We start from the raw sequence: 23,981 nt of genomic DNA on the forward strand, positions 1-23,981 counted from the left end.
CCCACCCCTGCCCTAGGATTTGTTTTAGGGGGGATGGAAGACCTACGTTTTGCTTCCCATTCATTTTCAATGGAAGTCACGTGACAGGCCCCACAACGCAGTGTGAGACCTGGCAGCGTGAACAGGTAGCCTAGCAAGAGAAGTGAACCCTTTTCTATACGTTTATTAGAGCATTAGTCGCAACAATTGAAGCAACGAGCAAGAAGCGAATTGCCTGTGAAAACAGCTTTATTTCGCACATAATTTTGTTTTGTTTTTGGGAATATATAGCATATACATTTGTCATACTTTTAAGGGGATGGGAAGTCGTTTTGTGGGGGCGGGCCGCCCCTCCAAAACGATGGTCGGGGAAATACTGTGGTTTCTCTCCTGTGTCTCCTCATGTGTTCAACCAGATTGCTACTTTGAGAAAATAATTTGTTACATTCCTCACATTGATAAGGTTTCTCTCCTGTGTGTGTCCTCATGTGCACCACCAAATGTGACTTCATACGAAATATTTTCTTACATTCCTGACACTGGTATGGTTTCTCTCCTGTATGTATCCTCATGTGTCCAACCAGATTGCACTTCCGATCAAACAGTTTGTTGCATTCCTGACACTGATATGGTTTGTCACCTGTGTGTGTCCTCATGTGTTTTAACAGATAACCACTTTGAGCAAATAGTTTGTTACACTCCTGACATTGGTACGGTTTGTCTCCTGTGTGTGTCTTCATTTGTCCAACCAGATTACACTTCTGAGCAAACTGCTTGTTACTTTGTTGACACTGATATAATGTTTTTCCGTTGTGACGTCTCTGTGATTTATGTTCCCCTGGTAGGATCTTACTGTTTTGGGTTCTGTTCTGAAAAAGCTGCTCTCCTTCATGTTCTTCCTCCTCCAAACTCTGAGCTGTAGGACAGTCTGGAGCTTCAACAGAGAGGGGCTGAGAGTCACTGCCTGGTTCTGGTGCTGCATAGTCTTGTACATGAGGCTCTGCTTTGATTTGCTCCTCAGTTGTGTTGCTGGGTAGAGAGTCTCCTTTAACAGTTTGGTCAAGATGTGAACATTCAGAAAAGCGCTCCTGATCCCAGTCATGTTTCTCACTGGTAGAAGTGAACACTGAGTGTGTAGTTTCAGACTGCAGTCCTTGGAGCTGCTCTTCCTCCTGACTGGTCCACAGCTTGTGTTCCTCTATAATCTGTGGGGGCTCCGGGAGAGAGACATGTTGCACATCTGGGGGAAGAAGAGGCGAGACAGTTAGATGTGGTCTGCTTCATTATTCAGAAACCTAGATTGACAGCTTAAGAGACCAATTTAAACTCTAGTATGTACACAGATCTCAGTATAGGGTCTCTGGAATGGTCGTCCAAATAGGAAACGCCCCACAAGACTTCCTAATCAATTTCACCACCACTATTGTTTACACATCGCACAACTGATGCCATCCCCGTCCTAAAGACTGTAGAGCGAATCAACTTAGGTCCTCAATTAAATGAATGTTTCAAACAATACAGCGTTACTCCAGAACCATGGTGCTGCATGAAACAGAAATACATGAGACTACATAGAACTAAATAAGACCTACACATTTTAACAGTGCACATGCAAACATGTGCAACAGGAGAATATAGGCTGGTCAAGATACAGTGCAGTGCCAACCAGTAGCCTCCACAATTCTAGTGAGGAGCCACTTGCTTCAAAACTGGTTTGGAGCGTCTGAGGAGCAGTCAGTATGCAGGGAATAACATAAAAGAGATGTGGTTTTAGTAGCCGAGGTAGATAAGAGAAGTTCCCTGATGGCCCTATAGTTCACAGAGCGCCTCCTTAGCGTTTGCACTGGGGCAAATGTAGTCTCACAGGACAGTTGTAAATTCCAGTGGTAAATAAAATAGTCTGCATCTAAGGGTGTGTTCACACTTTGTTTGGTTCGATAAAAACGAACTTTGATGCAATTGCTCTGTAAGCGAACCAGGTCTAAATGAAGGCTATAGCCTAATTGTATTTCTGGGTCCGGAGAAAGAGATCCAAGACTTAGGAGAACCAAACTACAAGTATCATAAAGAGCTGTTTCACGGCAGTCATAAACTCCATTAGCAATGAGCAGTAACCTATAAGAAACTAGTATCAAGTTTTTGCATTTTGTATTGAAATATTTTGTTACATTCCTGACATTGATATGGTTTCTCTTCAGTGTGTATCCTCATGTGTCCAACCAGATTGCTACTTTGAGAAAATAGTTTGTTACATTCCTGACATTGATACGGTTTTTCTCCTGTGTGTGTCTTCATGTGTCCAACCAGATTACACTGATTACACTTTCTGAGCAAACGGCTTGTTACTTTGTTGACACTGATGTACTGTTTTCCTGTGTGATGTTTCTGTGGCATATGTTCCCTTGGTAGAGCCTCACTGTTTTGTGTTCTGTTCTGGAAAAGCAGCGCTCCTCCATGTTCCTCTTCCTCCCAACTCTGAGCTGTAGGACAGTCTGGAGCTACAACAGAGAGGGGCTGAGAGTCACCGTCTGGTTCTGATGCTGTATAGTCTTGTCCATCAGGCTCTGCTTTGATTTGCTCCTCAGTTGTGTTGCTGGGTAGACAGTCTCCTTCTCTGTTCTCTACTTTAACAGTTTGGTCAAGATGTGAACATTCAGAAAAGCGCTCCTGATCCCAGTCATGTTTCTCACTGGTAGAAGTGAACATGGAGTGTGTAGTTTCAGACTGCAGTCCTTGGAGCTGCTCTTCCTCCTGACTGGTCCACAGCTTGTGTTCCTCTATAATCTGTGGGGGCTCCGGGAGAGAGACATGTTGCACATCTGGGGGTGAGAGGCAAGACAACAGTTACATGTGGTCTGCTTCATTGTTCATCAACCTAGATTGACAGCTTAAGAGACCAATTTAAACTCAAGTATGTACACAGATCTCAGCATAGGGTCTCTGGGATGGTCGTCCAAATAGGAAACACTCCACCCAACCTTGATCCAGAGATGTTAAGACTTCCTAATCTGTCACCGCCAGTATTGTTTCACATTGTACAACTAATGTCAACATATGACTTAGGGATAACACATATCTAGTCTCTGAGAAGCTCGTGAGTGATGCTTGTCATTATTCATAGATTCAGTAGTAGTTTAATACATGAATTTTATTTTTATTTTTTAGATGGAGGTGTTTAGTAGTATGTTTTGTTGATTTCCTTAGAAGTCAAGTCTTGGATAAACAATGATAGCGCATGGCAAACAAGTATCGAGATACCTTCAACCTTTGTTAAGAGAACAAATACAGAAAGATCCTGCTACATATTTATTAAATGTTTGTGTTTTTAAACCTAGGAAAAGCCTGTCTGGTTAACATATCTTTAGTAATAGCAATACCAGGGGTGCTCCGATCAGGATTTTTGGGGCGATCACCGATTGCTAGAAGCAGTATCAGCCGATACAGAGTACCAATCACCAATTAATAAGGCTAGTAATCAGAAGATTGCCGGTTTGATTCCTGGCCGTGTCAATGACGTTGTGTCCTTTCAGTTAACCCTACTTGCCTCGGGGAATGGCCCTGCACTTACTGCAAATCGCTCTGGATGAGAACGTCTGCTAATAATGACTATATGTAAACTTACAAATAACTAATGTTAGGGAAATCAGTTTGTTTTGTTACGCGTTTTTTGTATTTTAAAAATATTTTTTATATTGGCCGATATATCGGAATATCGCATTTTTTAATCTGGTTTGTATCGGTTTTGGCCTTAAAATCCTTTATAGGTCGGGCTCTACTTTAGACTATAAAATCTGCAACATAAAAGGCCATAGTTAAATATTGTTTCACAATTTCTGCATTTAGGTAGGAGATAAAGGACCATGGCCAATAAAGTGCACAGCAAATCAAGGCCTGTCGCGATAGTCAATATATTGACTTATCGCACGGTATATGGAAATGAGCGCAATAATTTTTGGTGCTGCGATATATTGCAACTGATCATTTTAGAATAATAAATAATGATTATATAAATTTTTACATAAGAACAAATGTCACCAACATTTTAGTCGATCCCGCTGCCTCAGTCATCTTGTCTGCTTTCTGTGTCGATAGCGTAGGCGGGACTAGCGTCTCCACACACACATGGACACCGTCAGGTGAAGAGAAGGCGTGAACTCATTGTGTTATAAAGTGTTCTGTTTTGTGACACCTACAGCTAGTTAGGAAGAACAAGTAAAAATGGACTTGGTTTCAAAGCCGCAATCTTCAGCTCTGGTGTGGGAACATTTAGTCTTTAAGCCGAATGAGATGAGAGCCAATTAACATGAACAAGCCAGTATGTCAACTTTGTTTAAAACAAGTGGAAACGAAAAGAGGCAACTAGCTAACATCTCACCTAGCAATACATAACTTTCTATCTGACCCAGTTTTTCAACCTGTGATCAACAACTGCAGCTGGAAAGGGGTCTTCTATACAGTTCTGTTACAGATGCCTTTTCCCGATAGTGCAAATATAAACGTGACAGCACGAAATGGCGCACACTCACGGATAGCGTAACTCGCTATATAGCCAAAGAGATGCAGCCATTAAACACGGTAAAAAAAAACGGTAAAAAAAAAAAAAAAACAGCATTTACAAATATGCTGCAAACTTTTGACAAACACAGGGCTGCCAACTGTCACGCATTGGCCGTGAGACACACGCATTTCAACCATTTCACACACTCTCACGCCACACCTTGTATATACCTAACATCTCACCTAGCAATACATACAGTGCCTTGCGAAAGTATTGGCCCCCCTTGAACTTTTTGACCTTTTGCCACATTTCAGGCTTCAAACATAAAGATATAATTTTTTTTTTGTTGAAAAAATCAACAAGTGGCAGACACAATCATGAAGTGGAACAAAATTTATTAGATATTTCAAACTTTTTAACAAATCAAAAACTGAAAAATTGGGCGTGCAAAAGTATTTGGCCCCCTTAACTTAATACTTTGTAGCGCCACCTTTTGCTGCGATTACAGCTGTAAGTCGCTTGGGGTATGTCTCTATCTGTTGTGCACATCGAGAGACTGAAATTTTTGCCCATTCCTACTTGCAAAACAGCTCAAGCTCAGTGAGGTTGGATGGAGAGCGTTTGTGAACAGCAGTTTACAGTTCTTTCCACAGATTCTCGATTGGATTCAGGTCTGGACTTTGATTTGGCCATTCTAACACCTGGATATGTTTATTTGTGAACCATTCCATGGTAGATTTTGCTTAATGTTTTGGATCATTGTCTTGTTGGAAGACAAATCTCCGTCCCAGTCTCAGGTCTTTTGCAGACTCGATCAGGTTTTCTTCCAGAACGGTCCTGTATTTGGCTCCATCCATCTTCCCATCAATTTTAACCATCTTCCCTGTCCCTGCTGAAGAAAAGCAGGCCCAAACCATGATGCTGCCAGCACCATGTTTGACAATGGGGATGGTGTGTTCAGGGTGATGAGCTGTGTTGCTTTTACGCCAAACATAACGTTTTGCATTGTTGCCAAAAAGTTCGATTTTGGATTCATCTGACCAGAGCACCTTCTTCCACATGTTTGGTGTGTCTCCCAGGTGGCTTGTTTACTTTAACCCTTGTGCTGCCTTCGGGTCACATGACCAAAAGGTTCATAACGAAGCATCGTTGTGTTTACCCAATTTTACCCAATACAAAAGCAAATAAAAATAATTTTCTTTTAACCTTCGCATTGTGGGGGGTCTGAGACAGCCCAACGGTTAAAAGAAAATGCTTCATTTTGTTTTTGTATGCGGTAAAGTTGTTGCAAACAATGGTGGGTCACAATGACTGATGGGTCAGAATGACCCGAAGAGAACACAAGGGTTAAACGACACTTTTTATGGATGTCTTTAAGAAATGTCTTTCTTCTTGCCACTCTTCCATAAAGGCCAGATTTGTGCAGTATATGACTGATCGTTGTCCTATGGATAGAGTCTCCCACCTCAGCTGTAGATCTCTGCAGTTCATCCAGAGTGATCATGGGCCTCTTGGCTGCATCTCTGATCAGTCTTCTCTTTGTATGAGCTGAAAGTTTAGAGGGACGGCCGGGTCTTTGTAGATTTGCAGTGGTCTGATACTCCTTCCATTTCAATATTATCACTTGCACAGTGCTCCTTGGGATGTTTGAAGCTTGGGAAATCTTTTTGTATCCAAATCCGGCTTTAAACTTCTCCACAACAGTATCTCGGACCTGCCTGGTGTGTTCCTTGTTCTTCATGATGCTCTCTGCGCTTTAAACGGACCTCTGAGACTATCACAGAGCAGGTGCATTTATACGGAGACTTGATTACACAAAGGTGGATTCTATTTATCATCATTAGTCATTTAGGTCAACATTGGATCATTCAGAGATCCTCACTGAACTTCTGGAGAGTGTTTGCTGCACTGAAAGTAAAGGGGCCAAATACTTTTGCACGCCCAATTTTTCAGTTTTTGATTTGTTAAAAAAGTTTGAAATATCCAATAAATTTAGTTCCACTTCATGATTGTGTTACACTTGTTGATTTTTTCAACAAAAAAAAATGTTTTTATATCTTTATTTATTTTTTTTATTTTTTATGAGCTGGAAAGGAGTCTTCCATACAGTTCTGTTACAGATGCCTTTTCCCGACAGTGCAAATATAAACGTGAGAGCGCGAAATGGCGCACACTCACAGATAGCGTAACTCGCTATATAGCCAAAGAGAGGCAGCCATTAAACACGGTAAAAAAACAGCATTTACAAATATGCTGCAAACTTTTGACAAACACAGGGCTGCCAACTCTCACGCATTGGCCGTGAGACACACGCATTTCAACCATTTTCACACACTTTCACGTATATCTCACTTGTATATCTCAAGCTGAAAAGGCAACACCAACCAAGTAGCCCTGATAACGTTGTAAACAATAAGGGATGGAGTGAAGCGACATTGACGCGCGAGCAGCCATGAAAGCTCGCCTTGGGGGGGATTACAATTGACGTGTGTGCAATAATATCATTTATCGCAATTAATTTTGGTGCAATATATCGCACAAGAAAAAGTAGTTATTGTGACAGCCCTACATACAATAGCCTAAGATAAGTCTTTTATGTCTTTGTTGTGGTTATACCCAAGCTAATGTAGCATAACCATAACAATATTCTGGTTATCAGTTAATGTATTAATCTTCGTTAGTCATCCTGACTCCGCAACTACACTCACTCATTAATTACGGTTGCTTAATAAAAACCATGCCGAGTTGTGCCGCTGTTAACTGTGGCCAAGTCTTGTTAGATCACGTTTTATCCATTTAATCGATTTGAAGAAAATAGGCATATCATAGTTTGGTTTTGTAGGTTCAACATAGAAAACACAGGCCACATTTCTACACTGATGTTAAATTGAAGGCAGTATGAAGACATTTTCTAAAATCCAAGTGAAAGGAATACTATAGAGTGATTTCATAAAGTTTGCATAATGTGGATGGGTGTCGTATTGTGTCAAATGTTTCCAGTTTACTCTATTCAAATCAATATGCTTTATTGATTCCTGGAAGATTATCCTTTGCTGTCCGTTACGTGGGGGCGTGTCTAGAGTCCACCCTGCCCCTTGGGCACGGACCCTTTCCCGTTTCCCGAGTTGTGGACAACAGAGCAGTCACTGAGTAGATGACCAGGCTGGCTGCACCCCCGGCAGACTAGAGGGCCAGAGCCAACGGCGGGGCTCGCTGGGCTGTTGTGGAGCATTTACAGAGACTGCACGGATTAGCTCTGTCACTTCGGCTGTCCACCGGGAGGCAGTTAGAACCGAAACTGTACTGTACTGTAGCTAGTGGTATGTGCAAGTGGAGCGAGTGGTACGTGACAGTAGATAGTGGTACATGCCAGTGCCTCTACTGGCACCTAGTGGTATGTGCAAGTGGAGCGAGTGGTACGTGACAGTAGATAGTGGTACATGCCAGTGCCTCTACTGGCACCTAGTGGTATGTGCAAGTGGAGCTAGTGGTACATGCCAGTGGAGCTAGTGGTACATGCCAGTGCCTTCGCTGGCACATGACAGGAGCTAGTGGAACGTGACAGCGCCTCCACTGGTACATGACAGTTACTGTTCTGTTGATAGTAGTAGCAAGTGTTTCGTGGCAGTTGCATGTCTCGCAGCTTTTGTTTACTGTCATGTAGCCTAACTGCCCCATGGCCATTTTAGAATAGGAGAACAGGCGCTATTAACTTTTATTTTTTAAATATGTGTGGCGGCCTGCGGAAACCCGTGGATGTCGCGGCGGCTCATTGTTGGATATGAGCCATAAAAGATTGTTTTCTGTGAAAATTTTGATTTTTGATGTTTTGATGAGTTAACACCCTAAACTTCATTGTAATGTACAAAAAGTATATGATTACTTATGAAAAACTGTTAATTAGAAGTATTACTATACTTCTCCTTAAAAACAGAGAAGTATAAAGGCCAATTTATACTTCTGCTTTTTATGGACACGCACACAGGGAACGCCCTCTCCATCAAGGAACTCCCTCTGCGTGCCCTCTCTGAACCCCTCGGAGAGCTCTGCGTGCACCTCCTGATTTTCCTGACTATCCGTCCATCAGTCCGTCATTTTACGGAAACCCCTTGGCAGTGATTGGTCCATATTAAGAACCGCTTGCATCGGGGGCGGGGTAGCTGTGACCAACTCGACGAACAGAATCCTTTGACTGCCATTGCTGTAAGTTTACGATTCATATTTCAGCTAAACAGTACATGTAAATCAACATCTGAATTAAAAGGTGATGAGAAATGGGCAGTGAAGTTGCTGAAAATGTGCTTATTTTATTGATGAAACGGCTAATTTGTAAATTTGCTCAGACGATAACCTAGCAAGAATGCAGTGCAGCACCATCTACTGTTCTGGCGGTGAATTGCTTTCAGCACGAAGAGCCGTCGGAGTAGTATAAATTCAACCAATCAGTCCGACTCCGTGCGTGCGTCTGTCCGTAACGGAGTCGGAGAAGTATAAATCAGCCTTCAGTCGTAGCTAATCGTAGCTGATTGTGGCGCTGCGCGGCACGTCCAGGCGCTTCGCAGCCAGTGTGTCCCAGGCGTAAAACAATACGGTCTACCGAGCGACATTCTCACTCAAATTTCAAGATTTTCGTGACCCAAATCAAAATTCTGATGACAGATCAATTCGGAATTGCTTACTCTCTTAACGGCTGTCCTCCTTGACCTTTTTGGTCTTTTTAAATCTAACTATTTGTATTATCCGTGAGGTCCTTTTGCCACATAGAGTTAACATAACGAGAGTAAGCTACTTTTGTCTTCCAAGATGGCGTCCCCATTCATTTCTATGAAAAGTGTTCAGTGGCGCAGTGAGGCAAGCGAGAGTGCGACGCTGGACGCAGCCATCTTTCCACTTCCGTGTCTTCCGGTCTAGCTTTAAACAGTGGCTCTTTTTTTCCCTAGCTCCGAGACCTCGTGCACGCTTGCAACTAGCTGTACACGTCATACTTTGTGACAACCAGTCACGAGCATAGATTTATATGGTTACGAGTGTGTGAGCTAAGGAATTGCAGTTGCTGAATCTATGGGCAGAATGGGGTACAAGTCCGATAAGAATCAGACACATGATGCAAACTTAACGGAAATGTATTCTGTCACTGTATAGTATTCCTTTCACTTGTTTTTTAGAAATAGACTATAGGGCTAAATATAGGACTATTCTAGATGGAACTCATCACATATGTTGCTTTTTTTCTTCGTGATATGAGTATGATTTCAAAACGCATTGTATCAGATGAAATAAACTGTTAACATGAACAGCTCCGTCATTGTTCTCGCCAGGCAAAGAAAGCTTAATAGTTATTTTGGTAACCAAAATCTTCCATAATGCAGACTTACCATAGCTTACTGTCAACTTTATATTCAAACGAAATGCCACGAAATTCACACTGCCTTCAATTTCCGACAGTGTCGAAATGTGACCTGTGTTTTATATGTTCAACCTAGAAAACCAAACGTCTATTAATGGATATAACGTGATCTAAAAAGATGTGTTAATAATGTAATAAATAAAAGCTCGAGAAGTGTGTCTAAAATATACTTTATTGAACATTTGCCTTTGAAAGGGGTATATTCATAGAACCATATTGGCTACAAGACGTTTCCATCAGATGTAAGTGGGGGTGAAACATTTAGTCACCGAGGACCTTCATTGTCCCACAAAAGCAGTCTGACTTGATGACACGATCAAAAAAATTATAATGGGTGTGTTTAACAAAAGCTTCTGAAGGCAAGACTAATATTATTTAAATATATATCATTTCCTATTGTGGTTAACAGTTAAAGTATTAATCTTCGTCTTTACTCCAGATAGACATGTCAACAATCTATGCTCGTGCTTAACATAATATATTTGCCATCATGTCATGAACGTTTTTACGAAAAATCTAATCTGTTTTAAAATAACGGGACTAAACTATATTAACATCATTTCATGTATGTGTGACAACGATTTGCTAAACTTGCAACAACAAGGCAGGCAACTCAAGGCATTTCTCCCTGTGCTCATTCAATATAAGTCTATGGCTCATTCAGCTCCATGTAAATCGGCTATCGGCCAAAGTGAACTTTGTGCTCGTGCCCTGTTAGTATCCGCGAGCACATTTGCAGGCAACTTTTATTGACGTAGGCAAATAAATGGGCTGCTAGTTTACCCATTTCGGATTGGTTGCAAACTTAGCAAAAATCAGGAAAAAGTATTCTATGAAAAAGCTAGTAGTATAAGCCAGGTTCGAGAATCGAACAAAAATCATTGGGGGAGATAGTTTTGTAAATGTTGACTGGAGTTACTAGAATAAAAACGACCGGAAGACACGGGAACCTCACCGTAAATGCAATACCACCTACATACACCGGGCCCGTTGCTTCAAGCCGAGGGGCTAGCGGTAGGGGCTTGTTTTACCATTATAAATGGTATCTTTTCCCGGTTTTCTGCTACCACATTGCGCGCGCATCCCGAATGTTTACAAACAAAAAAATTGTCTTTTGGGGGGAGGTTAGCAAGTCATCCTTCTGGGGGGGGAGTTGACTGAGTGTTTTCATTAGGGGATGTCCTCATATTAGTGGGTGTGCTTCGCACTCCGGGCCACCGTAGTTTACCCTTTTTTGACAACAACTGGGTCTGACCGTGCTACATCGATTAAAACATAATGGATATAAACCCAGCTTATAATCATCAATTGTAGTTATTCATATCGAACCTGTTCGGTGAAGCTTGATCTCAGGTTGAAGAACAATGTCCAACAACCGTTGCAGTCGTGTACTCTCCTCCTTTGAACGATAAATCTCCTCTTCTAACTCGGCAAATGATTTTTCAGCGGTTGCGATTATCTCCAAAGTTGCCGTTGTTAATCGCTGAATTATAAAATCCCTAAACACATCTAGTTTAGACATTTTTGTGGTGAAAAACTCTGAGAGTTTACGACACTGTAGCTCAAGAAGTTAGCTTTTTCCTTCAGCTCGTTCTTTCTAACCGGATGTAATAACGCAAGTTGTTCCGGTGATCAGTTCAATGTCCTCTTCGACCCTACAGAACAAGAAGAACAGCCTGAAAATATTAAAATAGAGGCTTTAAAAGCACGTAAAAACACTTAAAAACGAAGTCAAAGTACATCCCATTGAGAACCAAGTCCCATTTGAGAGCCTTTATGTTTTTGGTTTGTTTTTTGACACACATGCTGCCATACCATAATAACCACAAAAGTTATCAATATCAAAATATCTAGCACCTAAGAGCATGTAAGCCTCAATGAGTACTAGTTAGGTTAGTAAAGATTGAGACAAAATTGAAAAGAAAAAAAAAGCAACTTCTGAAAGATTTGACTGGCCATTTTAAATATAGGTTGTTTAAATGACCAGCAATCTCCAAATACGTTGGATCGTTCTCTGTGTCACATAACCCGACACAACCCACATAAACAAAATAGAATCAATACATTTTAAATGGGAAGGGTTTCTCTGGTATAATTTACTGTTACTTATGTTTGTGTGTATTTTTGTCTGTACCCTTGTGTGTGTACCCTTAACTATCAGTGCTGCACATTGGGGTTGATGTTTAGATTAATATAGGATAGATTTGATTGTTTTTTGATTGTATTATATTTATTACACTAAAGCATACAAAATCAGTGTGCTTGATCAAGTATTTTAATGTTACTGTGATTTGAGTGTGTGAGGCATCATCCTCTTGAAGCTGTGAGGACATTCAGTGTGGAGAGCTGCATCTGTCACATTGAGACTTCAACATCTGAGTCAGCTGTCTGCACCCTCACTGTTTAGTTACACCACTGACTGGACATTCTACTGTCTATGAGGTACACTGACTGTAGACTGTTTACTGTCGACGAGTTATACTGACAGTAGACTGTTTACTGTCTATGAGGTACACTGACAGATTTACCCTCTTCTACATGTTCTCTCTGTCTCACACACCCACCTCCCCCTCCTCTCTTTGCCCAAAATGATTTTTCTGTCTATCTTTCCTTTTAGTCACTGCTGCACAGCTGCTGCAAAAAAATATATATTCTGAGGCTCTGTCTGTGGCTAATATTTCACCATGCAGCTCTCTTTTCTTTCTCCAGTTTAGCGCTCTCTTATTAGAGGATCCAGTTTCTCTTATTTGAGGAGGATGAAGAAGACATGGCAGAATCAATCACATCACTAGACGTTCCTGAGATTCCTGAAACAACTTTTGGCACCTCATTGTACTCAAAAAATAGTAATAGTCTCTTTAAAAGAGACTTTGTTTACGCTGGTGTGTTTCCCGGGCTGCAGATTAACTATTTTGACTCATCAGAGACCCTTTACACTGAGGTCAAACAGGGGGCCTACTTCCCTGACAGGTGACATACTTGCAGGCTATCTGACTAATATGAGTTGATAATGTTGTGGCTAAATTTTGAAGATTTTAAGGATACGCGGACGCTCTTTTGAATCAAACTGGTTTATTCAGGCTTGAAGTAGGTTACAACAGGTGGAGCAATGAAGCAGAGAAGCACAAAGTCAAAATAGTGGATCATTAGTGGATCAAAGCATAAAAGCTTTTTCCCATTATGGGAGTCTTTCTATTGACTTTTTTTGGCTTAAACTTTATACTTCATAATATATCTTCATATCTTCAGACAAATTGTAATTTGCATTACTGGAACAGGGGCCAGGAGTAGAAGCTGTGTACATATTCTTGACCCTTGTCTTATCTCCGGGTCACTTGTGACCCTTCAGTCATTGTGACCCCCCCACGTGTTGTGACAACTTTACCTCACACAAAAATAAAGTGAAGCATTTTCTTTTAACCCCACACAGGTTAAAAGAAAATGCTTTTGATTTGTTTTTGTATTGGGGAAAGTTGTTGCAGCATAACAATGGGTCATTGTGAACCTTTGAGTCATTGTGACCCGAAGGCAGCACAAGGGTTACATTTAGTGTGACTGTAGTGCAGATATTTGAGGTAAAAAAAAAGACAAATCGATGGAACTGTAGTATTTCAGTGACACATTTATTTCCATAAAACACAAGTAATATATATTGATCAGTGATTATGACAAAATTGTAATAATCTCAATGTTCAAAATATAAACTGTATATCACTTTTTCAATATATTACAATTTAGTGTTTAAAAGAGGAAATTCAAGAAATAGTGTGTGTATGCAAGTAAAAAAGTTTTTTTGTCATTCATCCACTTTTTAAATACTAACCACAACAGCAAAATGTGTAAAACAAATATATTGAATGTGTTTCACATCAACAGTAATAATGTACCGGTCACATTCAGTAACTCATACAGTATCCAAACCTATAACACATTCTCTATGGCATCGTTTCATTATTAGAACATTGTAAGTCCCTGTAATATCACCATCCCACTGTACCATTACGATACCACTGAGTTTCGGAGGCACGTTAGCGCAGTTAGTTTTATCCTTCGGCTTCCCCAGTTTCTTATTGTTATCAATGAATGAGGATAGTTTACAATGTTACAATACAACATTAGAATATTTTATATGATAACCAGTGCAATGTATTCAAGATGTGCGGAAGCTTTCACTGCATATTGATACAAAATAGTTTTCCACCAAAGATTTACAAACCCCTAAACTCCCTGCCAGGACATGGGTCAGAGGAAAGGTGGTGTTGGAATCTGGTTTCTAGTTTCTAGGGTTAACAATGCTCTCTCACCCACACACAAACACCCGCACAGACATCAGCCCTTTCCACAAGAGATTCTTCTGCCGTTGTTTGACTGATGTCCACATGTCTGAGCTGGCTGGGGGAACTCTGGGCCAACAGCATTCCTGTGTCCAAGAGAAAGACAAGTGTTGGAGATAGTGACGATAGACAGGATTTTGGAATGACAGAAGATTGTTAAAGATGAGAACGAAGCCATGAAAGATGATTGAACCAAAAAAGAGCACAAATAAGCCTTGAGACAAAAAGGTAACCAAGTTTAAAGATTCATCAAGATCAACTTGATTAAATTAGTTTAAAAAAATGTATGTGTGAATATCGGTTTCGGACGATAAATGTTTATTTTAGTGTTATTGTTATCGGTCCATTGATTTGGTCAACAAATAATATAATCAAAAACATTTACTATGGATTATTTCTGCCTTTTTTTCTGTAAGGCAATATATTTTATTTATATAAAAGAAAAACGGCCGTAGGAATATATAATTAGTTGTAAAATAAAAAGAAATCTGATCAATTGGTCAAAGAAAGATCTGTATGTTTTATGCAGTTAAGGTTAAACTTTAGTGAGTTCCAAATATTTTTGACGGTCCCCACAGCGTAAGTATTTTTGTTTGAAATGGTAGCTAGCTAGCTTAGATAGCTGCCGGGCTAAGTTACCTAGCATAATACTCGTACCTATGCTACTATCATGCTAGTGTTACTTGCCTTCTAATTAGTACACTTTGCAACCATACTAAAGCGTTTTGCATAGTTTTTGTCTATCACAAAATATTCTATTGGAATGTTCAAATTACATATTTGCGATGTTATGCTGTGGGACCCACATTTGAACAATCACATATTTGTGACCTTACTCCTTAATGGGTTAAAAGCAGTTATCCACTGTGTTTGGCTGCCTTTTGTTTTTGTAATGAGACTCAGGCTTTGTATTTATAAGCATTTAATCAGTTATCGGCTTCCAAATGTATAGAGTTATCGGTTATCAGTAACAAACACAATTTCCATATCGGTGCATCCCTACTTATTTTGTTTAACAATTGGATTGTAATCCGAAATGATCTTTTTTGTGTTAATTCAAGTTGAAAATGTTTTGGATTCAAGCTAAGTCTTGTGTGACTGATCAAATCAAATCAAAATGTATTTGCGTAGCCCTTTTTACAAGCAATGTCACAGAGGGCTTTACATATGCCCATAGAACTGCCCCTCAACCAACCCCTCAACCAACCCCTCAACCAACCTAACCCTCAAGAAGGACAAGGAAAAACAAGGAAAGCCCTATGTGTGGCTAAATCTAAACAAGCCTTCTACTCCCTCTGACAATCTTCGACCCTCCACCCATTTCCTGCCTCCCTGTCACCCTCCCTAAACCACCTCCATTTCCTGCCTCCCTGTCACCATACCTGGCTTTTGCTCAACTCCAGGATTGCCCCCCCCCCCCCCCCCCTCCGATTCATTGTAGAGCCGAGCCTGCTCAACTCTCTCTCGCCACCTCTCTCTTGTGTGTGTATGGTACATGACCATACTTCTTCATGTGCGTGTGTCTGTATTCCCACTCACTGTGGTCACTGCAGGATGTCAGCCAGTTTCTCCTGGTAGTACTCGTAGTTCTCCTGGCAGTCCTCCCAGGGCGTGAAGCTCTGCTCGTCACTCTCCACAAACGTGTCCCAGGTGTAGGAGAAGTCCAGGGGCTTCATCATCCTCAGTTTGCAGCCTGCCTGCGCCAGGGCCCTCAGCCCTGCCTGGATGTCCGGCTCCTCCCACTCAAACAGCCGGGCGGAGAAGATGGTCAGCTTCAGGCTCTTCCTGGCCTGGAGAACCTCCACCAGCTTGGCTGCACAGGTGGCACAAGGACTGGAGGACACATACCTTGGGGGAAATATGTACACACCACATGGAGGTAAGTACAGCTCAGTGGCGGATCATTTGACTGCAGATCAAGAGGTGGCAGGTACAAATCCTCCCTCCCGTTCATTGCTTTGGATTAAAGCAAATGCTAAAGGAATACATTACGTGTGGGGTGTTCTGTTGAATAAACTTTAGTCAAAAGAATAAGACATGACATCACAAACAGTGGAGTGCTTTGTTTCCATCTTATGCTCGTACACTGGTTATCTATAATAACCCCATGTGCATGTACATACCCACAACCTGCTCCATTTCTTTGGCAGTTGGGTTAGCTGACTTTCCCTATTTCTGTACACTGTACATGTTTGTTTGTTTGTTTGATCTGCATTTTCCTGCAGCACCTGTCTTCTGTGGCTTCCTCAACACAGTCATTACATTCAACAGTTGGAGGTTCATATTGTACTTTTTCTACCTGTATTCTTTTGTTTTCACCTTCCCCTTTGCTGACTGTTTTGTTGTAACCTGTTGTTGGGCCTTCTACCTCTGCTCATTTGGTCAACACTTTCCTCTTGCAAATCTTCCTCCTCACCTCTATCTGAGCTTCACTTAGTAAGCACTGCCTTTGGAGTCCATTCTTCCTCCTCATCATCATAATCTTCCCCATAACTCAGAGGCGTCGTTAGACCCTTATTACTGGGGCACATGCCCCAGTATAAATCTGCTGTGCCCCAGTAAAGAGTTTTAACAATTTAATTTATTAGTCAGTGCATTAATTTAGATTGATGAAAAAAAAGCAGTAACCCAATCAACGCTTGTCAAATCAAAGCAGCAGAATTCCATGTCAGTGCGCTCTTCTGAGCTTGCCAAATAGCCACTACAGCACGCACACAGAAGTCCAAGTATCAGACTCTGCACACAAGTCAGAATTGAGGTAGGCTAAATAGGCCTGATAGGCCTACCGATCATCTTATTTTGATGAAAACGTAAAAACATAATACGAAGCCCCAAAAAACTGTATTTGCGCTGAAATAAATGTCATGTCATGTAATCATCTACCGCTTGTCCGGGGGTCAGGTCGCGGGGGCAGCGACCTAAGTAGGGATAAATGCGAAACAAAGCTCAAATAAATGCCAAACAAAATTGGTGCGCTCGCATTAACTTGATGTCCCTGCCAAAGGGATATCGAACTTGCGTCCCTGAACTGTTGTATAGTGGGTTAAGCGAGGGGAGTTTCTACAGCCGAGTAGTGCATTGTGCGCAGCATGCTTGGAGGAAAAAAGGATATGGAAGAAAAAAATAATATGAAGAGGGGCCTGTGCTCTCCTGACGTTGTCATACATGTGATACTGCTCCATTGGACTGTGATTATGGGGCGTGTTTCAACCAAACCCGGAAAAAAATGCCTCTTCGCTCAATTGGATAGACCTACAACCAATCAGAGCAACGTAGTATGTGACAAATCCCGTAGGAAGGACGACAATAACATATTTTTGATCAACAAATGCCTTGATTGCGTTCCTCTGTTCCTCTTTCAAAATGTATGTGCTGTTGATGTTTTCTACAACAGATTCTATGGCAGAATCTACACATCTCAGCTCTCCAGCGGCAGCCATGTTTGTTGTAAACTAATTCAACCCAAGCGCTCTTTGGTGACGTGGTTGATTATGTTACTGTTGATCATCTGTCCATCATCGTATAAAGCCCGCCCTGACAATTTGATTGGTATGAACAGCTCTTGTTTGGGCATAGTTTTTCCCCAACGGAGCAATGCCAGACCAAACTTCCCAACCTAAAATGTTGAATTAGCAACAATTTCCTGCCGAAAACGAACAAGTCATTTTGTGACGGCAGCCATTATGGATATGGACTTTACTTTTATGATTTGTTTCTCAGTACATTATATACGTGTGAAATTTGTTCCTGAAAGCATGTGCAAAGCGCAAAAACTTTGTTGCACTGAAATGTGGAGTTAGACCGTTGAACAGTTTCTCTCCCTTTTTCAGCTCAGGTTTTGTTTAGGCGGGGCAAAAACCCAACCTAGCTACGTCACAGCCACCTATCTATGTCAGATCACAGACGGTTTATATAACCTGCATTCTGTTACTCAGCTGGTACGATGCAAAGACAAAGTAATTAACACATAAAACACTCAGAGACTGCAGGTAGGTCTGTTCTGATATCTGCAATTAATTTAGCTAGTGTTGCTGTTGTTGCTAAATTCAATAAATTCGTTGGGGCGGAGCTTCAACTCCTTCAGGCGACACGCCCCCCCCCAGTCTCAAGCAGAGAAGACTGCTGATTTTCTCATGATTTCAAAGCCTAATTTAACGTACTTGTCAGTTTTTTTTCCATTCGAGTTTGGATGGGTAGTTAACAACACATTCTTCTGTGGTGTGATGAACTCAAAACTCATTTTCAATTCCACTTTACAGAATCTTTAAATGCCTGCCACTTCCTGCAGAGCAAGGAAAATCCACCAGATAGCACAAGACATGTAGCCTATAAGATTGTATGCAACAGGTTTTTCAGAGAAGTGTTGATCATGTTAAAGACGCAGAGATGTCTGAAACTCATGTAGCAAATATGATACAAATGGCGCTACACGACTTGATTTGTGACATTGGCGTCCCCATCTGGGGAGTTATCCCTGGTAACTGTTTGGAAAAGGTTAGGGATTTGAGAGCAGGGTCGGTTGCCTACCAGGTCACAGTGTATTTGAGGGCGGGGTCGTAGCTGGGCAGGGTCTGGAGGAAGAAGGCCTGCTCGGAATGGGCCCCTGCATGCTCGTCCTCCAGGAAGCCCCTCAGGAGGCCCTCAGCAGCACTGCCCTGGTCCACCAGGTAGCACAGGAACGTCTTGTTCCTGCCCGACGAGTACTCCACGTTCTTGAACTGGAACTTGAAGAAGAACGGATCGATGCGATCCCTAGGGAAGAGATGGGAGGGCCATGAGAATGGAGAGACTGGAACTACACCCTGATCTCTGTTCATCCTCACCTGGAACTACACCCTGATCTCTGTTCATCCTCACCTGGAACTACACCCTGATCTCTGTTCATCCTCACCTGGAACTACACCCTGATCTCTGTTCATCCTCACCTGGAACTACACCCTGATCTCTGTTCATCCTCACCTGGAACTACACCCTGATCTCTGTTCATCCTCACCTGGAACTACACCCTGATCTCTGTTCATCCTCACCTGGAACTACACCCTGATCTCTGTTCATCCTCACCTGGAACTACACCCTGATCTCTGTTCATCCTCACCTGGAACTACACCCTGATCTCTGTTCATCCTCACCTGGAACTACACCCTGATCTCTGTTCATCCTCACCTAAACCACAACATGGCTTTGGTTCTCCCATGTAGGAAGTGTTGTTAGTATCAGAAAGCATTTCCAAATCTTTTAAAACAGTCATAAGTCATTCTATTTCAAACTGAATAAATGTGGATGCATCACTCTAGTTTCTTATTCCCCTGCATTAAAATAGATAAAATCATTGAAGGGGATTTAAGATTCTAATCTTGTCTGCAACGTCCAGTTATCTAAGAGGCCACTTAAAGTTACGTTCTTCTCCCAAGGTACTCTCAAAGTAAATGACAAAAAAGTTGTTCAACATCTTTAAAAATGTTGTTTAATAATTGGAATAATAATAAGTGTTTCAATGTGCCTTTTTGTCTATTAGCTTTACTATTAGACTCAATGATTGGTCTGAAACATCTGTGCTCTGATTGGTCTGAAACATCTGTAATCTGATTGGTTTTATACACCCACGTGGGCCTGTAACTTGAGTCAACTCAACCAGGGATCACACTGAGACGGCACCATCAGTAGAAATGCGCCACATTGAGAAGGTTGCATGAGGGTTGCATGAGGGTTGCATGAGGGTTGCATGAGGGGTGCATGAGGGGTGCATGAGGGTTGCATGAGGGTTGCATGAGGGGTGCATGAGGGGTGCATGAGGGGTGCATGAGGGGTGCATGAGGGGTGTAGTGTGTCCCAGGTATTACAGCTCCCATGTCATCATGTTCTACTGCTTTCTCAAAAAACACAGACAATCTTCACTGTTAGAGTTCACAGACAATCTTCACTGTTAGAGTTCACAGACAATCTTCACCGTAGGAGTTCACAGACAATCTTCACTGTTAGAGTTCACAGACAATCTTCACTGTTAGAGTTCACAGACAATCTTCACTGTCGGAGTTTACATTTCCACATGCAACAGTGTATATTTGAGCAGCATGATATTCAGGTTCAACGGAACAGATTTCACCTCACAAATCACACTTCAATACTTCAATCCTTAGATGGAGATGCCCAAAATAGACTCTCTGGGAGAGTGTAGAACAATTTAGTTTCCTACTTTAAACATTTGTACAGGTTGGCAAAATAGTCCTTCCCCACCCATGCCAAATACATAAGGTCTTGCACCCGTTACTGTTGTCTTGAGAAAACAGAGATAGAATGAAAGAGAGAATGAGCGAGAGAGAGAAAGATGGAAGGATTCAGAGCCGGAGAGTAGGCCAGCAGATATACCAGCTGGCCGGCAGGCTAAGTTTAGGGCGTCAGCGCGGCCTAGCGTGGAATGCTAGCTCTGTATTTTTAGCCCTCTGATTTCGTTACCCACTTGTCCGCATTCCAAGACAGGCCCGGGCTGTGTGCTCTACGTTATGAGCCGGCCGCTCTGCCCACAGTCACATTATGGACACGGGAGGATGCATGCAGGATCAAGGTTTATTCCAGTACAGCTATTTCACCTGTTACAGCACTGTAGCTATGGTGATCTACTGTACTAACATCCTACATCTCAAAACATCTCGTTTGTGCATCGATTGAGTTAGGATTGTGGTAATCATTTGAATTTACTTTCCACAAACTAGGATGAATTTTTTTTTTCTCCAAAGCTTCATGACTTGGGTCAAGTGTAATTGTTGGGAAATGCATATTTGTACCTCACATACATCCAAAAAGTGTAAACTAAGGCATGTTCAGGATACTCCAACTAGTCCAATGTTTTGATTGAGATGGCCATTTTGAAAATAGAAGATCTAAACCAAGTCAGTAGACTACATTAGAGATCATGTCAGTAGGACTTCAGTGAGCAGTAGTCTCCTGACAGGCCTGAGGAGACTCCATATGTCAACATGTACCTGTTTGGCCCCGACGGTTTAATCAGGGTCATGAGTGTAAACAGATAAATGGTGTTATGATCCCCTCCGGGTCTTAAGTTCCTCATTAGTGAGTCTGAGAAGTGACAGATACGCTTTACAGTGACTCGGTCCCCATGTTAAAACAGTGACCATCCCTTCCTTCTTCACAAATCAGACATGTTCCCCAGTACAACACGTGAGAGACGTTCGTTTATGGTCTTTCTCACCGTGAAATAACTCACGTTATTCTCGTCTTGATTTCCATATACATGCAGCGTTGGCTAATCTAATTTGAACGCATTCGTATCTCCGCCACTTGCCCATCAACACAAACTGAGGATCAAAACAGAGCCAGGGGGTTTTCCATGACAGACCGCTGACCCAGATTGAGGTTACTAACCTTCTCGAACGCCCCTAAATTAAACCTGAGACCCTGCAACACTCAGACATTGGGTTGCTCTTTGTGAACCAATGACGATGCAAGTTTGCACCGGGTCATTGGCACCCAGCCAATGACAGGGCCAGGTGGACCAGGCTGGTGATTGGATGCAGATCAGCCAGAGCCTCCACAACACACACTATCATCTAAATCAAGCAGATCAGCTTCAAGCACACACTAGTTTTGTTTTCAGATGCACACTGATGGGATGTTTTAGTCATTTAAGTTTTGCTTGTTAGGAGCCATTCTATACTGCCATGGTATTTCACTCATTCTCTCTATCTCTGACTCCCAACCACAGAGTCTATACAGGACTCCGTCTATAGACGTCTATTCATCCAAAGCCCTGATACATTATGTAGTTTCTCATACGTGGCTCATATAAAACAGAAAAGCACTGAGACACTAACCAGTCGCTGACTGACCCTGATCCAGAATGGAGCCAGTGTCAAACTGTCAGAGGTTATGTCTACTCTGCCCACGTGTCAGATACTGTGTCCTCGTGCTCACTCACCCTGTGATTATTTCAAACGGAGGCAGTTCCATGGGCTCCACTTGGACCTCTCCGTTAGCGGCTGGTGCTGCCGTGCCATCAGCCGCTCCTCCGTTAGCTGCTGGTGCTGCCGTGCCATTAGCCTCTCCTCTGTTAGCCTCGGGGGCGGCCGGGGCGTTCGCCGGTGTCTTCTCCCCCGCTGCCGGGGCTTTCCCCTCCTTCTTCGGCTCCTTCTTCACCTCCACCACTTCCTTCTTCTCCTTTCTCCTCGCTGCAGGACGACCACTGGTGCCTGTCTTTCTGTCGGCCATGATGACTGGTCCAGAGGAACGCTCTGAGTCTATGAGTGTCTATGAAGTGTGTGGGTCAGACAGACAGAGAGAGAGAAACAGAGAGAGAGAGAGAGAGAGAGAGAGAGAGAGAGAGAGAGAGAGAGAGAAAGGGGGGTTGGGGTAGATATTGGAAGAAAAGTTTGGGAAAATCGGGAGAGTAAGAAAGAGAGAAATAGAAAAGGAACAGGAACAGGAGACAGAAAGAGAAGAAATGGGAGTAAGAGGATCAGTCAGGAGAGGGAGGGAGAGGGAGGGAGGGAGGGAGGGAGGGAGGGAGGGAGGGAGGGAGGGAGGGAGGGAGAGACAGAGAGAGAGAGAGAGAGAGAGAGAGAGAGAGAGAGAGAGAGATGTGGACACACTCAGGCAGCTGCAGCTCTACTCAGGTCTATTAAAAGACTTGAGGGGCACAGAGCTGGCTGCTGTTTTGTTGCAGACGAGTGTGTGTGTGTGTGTGTGTGTGTGTGTGTGTGTGTGTGTGTGTGTGTGTGTGTGTAAGGGTTCAGGTTAGACACTACTTTTGTAAGCTGCATAAGTGTGTGTGTGTGTTTACAGAGTGCTTTACGGGCCAGGTGGACAGTGGTCTGGTGATGTGGTGAGATAACATGGAGGTAAACTTTGGGAGGGAGGGACAGAGGAAGGGAGTGGAGATGACCTTTGGGGGGAGGGTGGGGGGGGGGGAAAGGGAATGAGGGAGGAAGGAACCTATACCATTTCCCTTCAACCCCTTCACACACTGGCACTACAAAATGTTGAGTTTGCATTTTACCAGATGAAAGACCCCCAAACAAGAGCAGAGCCTTCGGGGGTTCACAGATAAATGATCCTGCAGCAGCTTGTCCACTTGCTCTATGGGTTTACAGAAACCAACCTGAGAAGTATCCTGGAGAATTATCTGGATGCCAACACCCGAACTACGCATTGCTGTCTGATATAGACAAGACCTTGACTCTGACCACCAAAATGCTGTTAAACCCACTAAGACTAACCCTTCTGCTGCTGGGTCTTCTGCTGTACTTTATCATCTATTTGCTGCTTTGAATCAAAGTGTCTGCTAAGTTAATATCATGTTATAATCATAACGTCATGTAAACTAGAGGGTACCATCTCTGTGTGAAGTGTGCTTGCTGCTGTTTGTTTAACGACAGTGCATCCAGAAAGTATTCTTAATGCTTCCCTTTTTCCACATATTGTTATGTTACAGACGTATTTCAAATTTGATTCAATTCATTTTCCCCCTCAAAATTCTACACACAATACCCCATAATGATAACGTGAAAAAAGTTGTTTTGAAATGTTAGCAAATCTATACTGTAAATGTGTTCAAACATCACATGTTCATAAGTATTCACAGTCTTTGCCATGACACTCAACATTGAGATGAAGTGCTTCCTGTTTCCACTAATTATCCTTGAGATGTTTCTAAAACTTGAGTCCACCTGTTTCAATTCAGTTGAAACAGGTGGACTCGATCAGGTGGACTCGATCAGGTGGACTCGATCAGGTGGACTCGATCGGACAT

The 23,981-nt window shown here is 42.4% G+C and overlaps 2 protein-coding genes across 3 annotated transcripts; both read right to left on the minus strand.

Moving 5' to 3' along the window:
- Positions 1 to 210: 210 nt before the first annotated feature.
- Positions 211 to 11,498, minus strand: LOC146273977 (uncharacterized). 2 transcript variants are annotated; one of them, XM_084704458.1, is made up of 3 exons: positions 11,214 to 11,498; positions 2,397 to 2,798; positions 211 to 1,219 (listed from the first exon to the last, which is right to left on the minus strand). In XM_084704458.1, exons 1-3 carry the CDS (start codon positions 11,404 to 11,406, stop codon positions 291 to 293), a joined length of 1,524 nt encoding a protein of 507 aa, XP_084560584.1. In that variant the 5' UTR covers positions 11,407 to 11,498; the 3' UTR covers positions 211 to 290. The 2 variants fall into 2 exon arrangements, with proteins under 2 accessions (XP_084560584.1, XP_084560583.1); XM_084704457.1 differs by having other exon boundaries at positions 2,157 to 2,798.
- A 1,988-nt stretch (positions 11,499 to 13,486) lies between these two features.
- apobec2a (apolipoprotein B mRNA editing enzyme, catalytic polypeptide-like 2a) lies at positions 13,487 to 22,682 on the minus strand. Its single transcript, XM_084704500.1, has 4 exons — positions 22,152 to 22,682; positions 18,746 to 18,970; positions 15,758 to 16,066; positions 13,487 to 14,304 (listed from the first exon to the last, which is right to left on the minus strand). Exons 1-3 carry the CDS (start codon positions 22,439 to 22,441, stop codon positions 15,763 to 15,765), a joined length of 819 nt encoding a protein of 272 aa, XP_084560626.1. The 5' UTR covers positions 22,442 to 22,682; the 3' UTR covers positions 13,487 to 14,304; positions 15,758 to 15,762.
- Positions 22,683 to 23,981: the final 1,299 nt, after the last annotated feature.

Source organism: Hypomesus nipponensis, chromosome 9 (assembly GCF_054491055.1).
Source record: "Hypomesus nipponensis isolate SF chromosome 9, ASM5449105v1, whole genome shotgun sequence".
In the NCBI taxonomy this organism is placed as follows: Eukaryota; Metazoa; Chordata; class Actinopteri; order Osmeriformes; family Osmeridae; genus Hypomesus; species Hypomesus nipponensis.

Coding starts and splice junctions, on each gene's coding strand:
- LOC146273977 (XM_084704457.1), bottom strand. CDS start 11,406: ATGTCTAAACTAGATGTGTTTAGGGATTTTATAATTCAGCGATTAACA. Junction 2,799..11,213: donor GATCAAGCTTCACCGAACAG/GTTCGATATGAA, acceptor TCTCACCCCCAG/ATGTGCAACATGTCTCTCTC. Junction 1,220..2,156: donor TGAAGAGAAACCATATCAAT/GTCAGGAATGTA, acceptor TTCTTCCCCCAG/ATGTGCAACATGTCTCTCTC.
- apobec2a (XM_084704500.1), bottom strand. CDS start 22,441: ATGGCCGACAGAAAGACAGGCACCAGTGGTCGTCCTGCAGCGAGGAGA. Junction 18,971..22,151: donor CCGTTTGAAATAATCACAGG/GTGAGTGAGCAC, acceptor TCTCTTCCCTAG/GGATCGCATCGATCCGTTCT. Junction 16,067..18,745: donor CTCAAATACACTGTGACCTG/GTAGGCAACCGA, acceptor ATTTCCCCCAAG/GTATGTGTCCTCCAGTCCTT.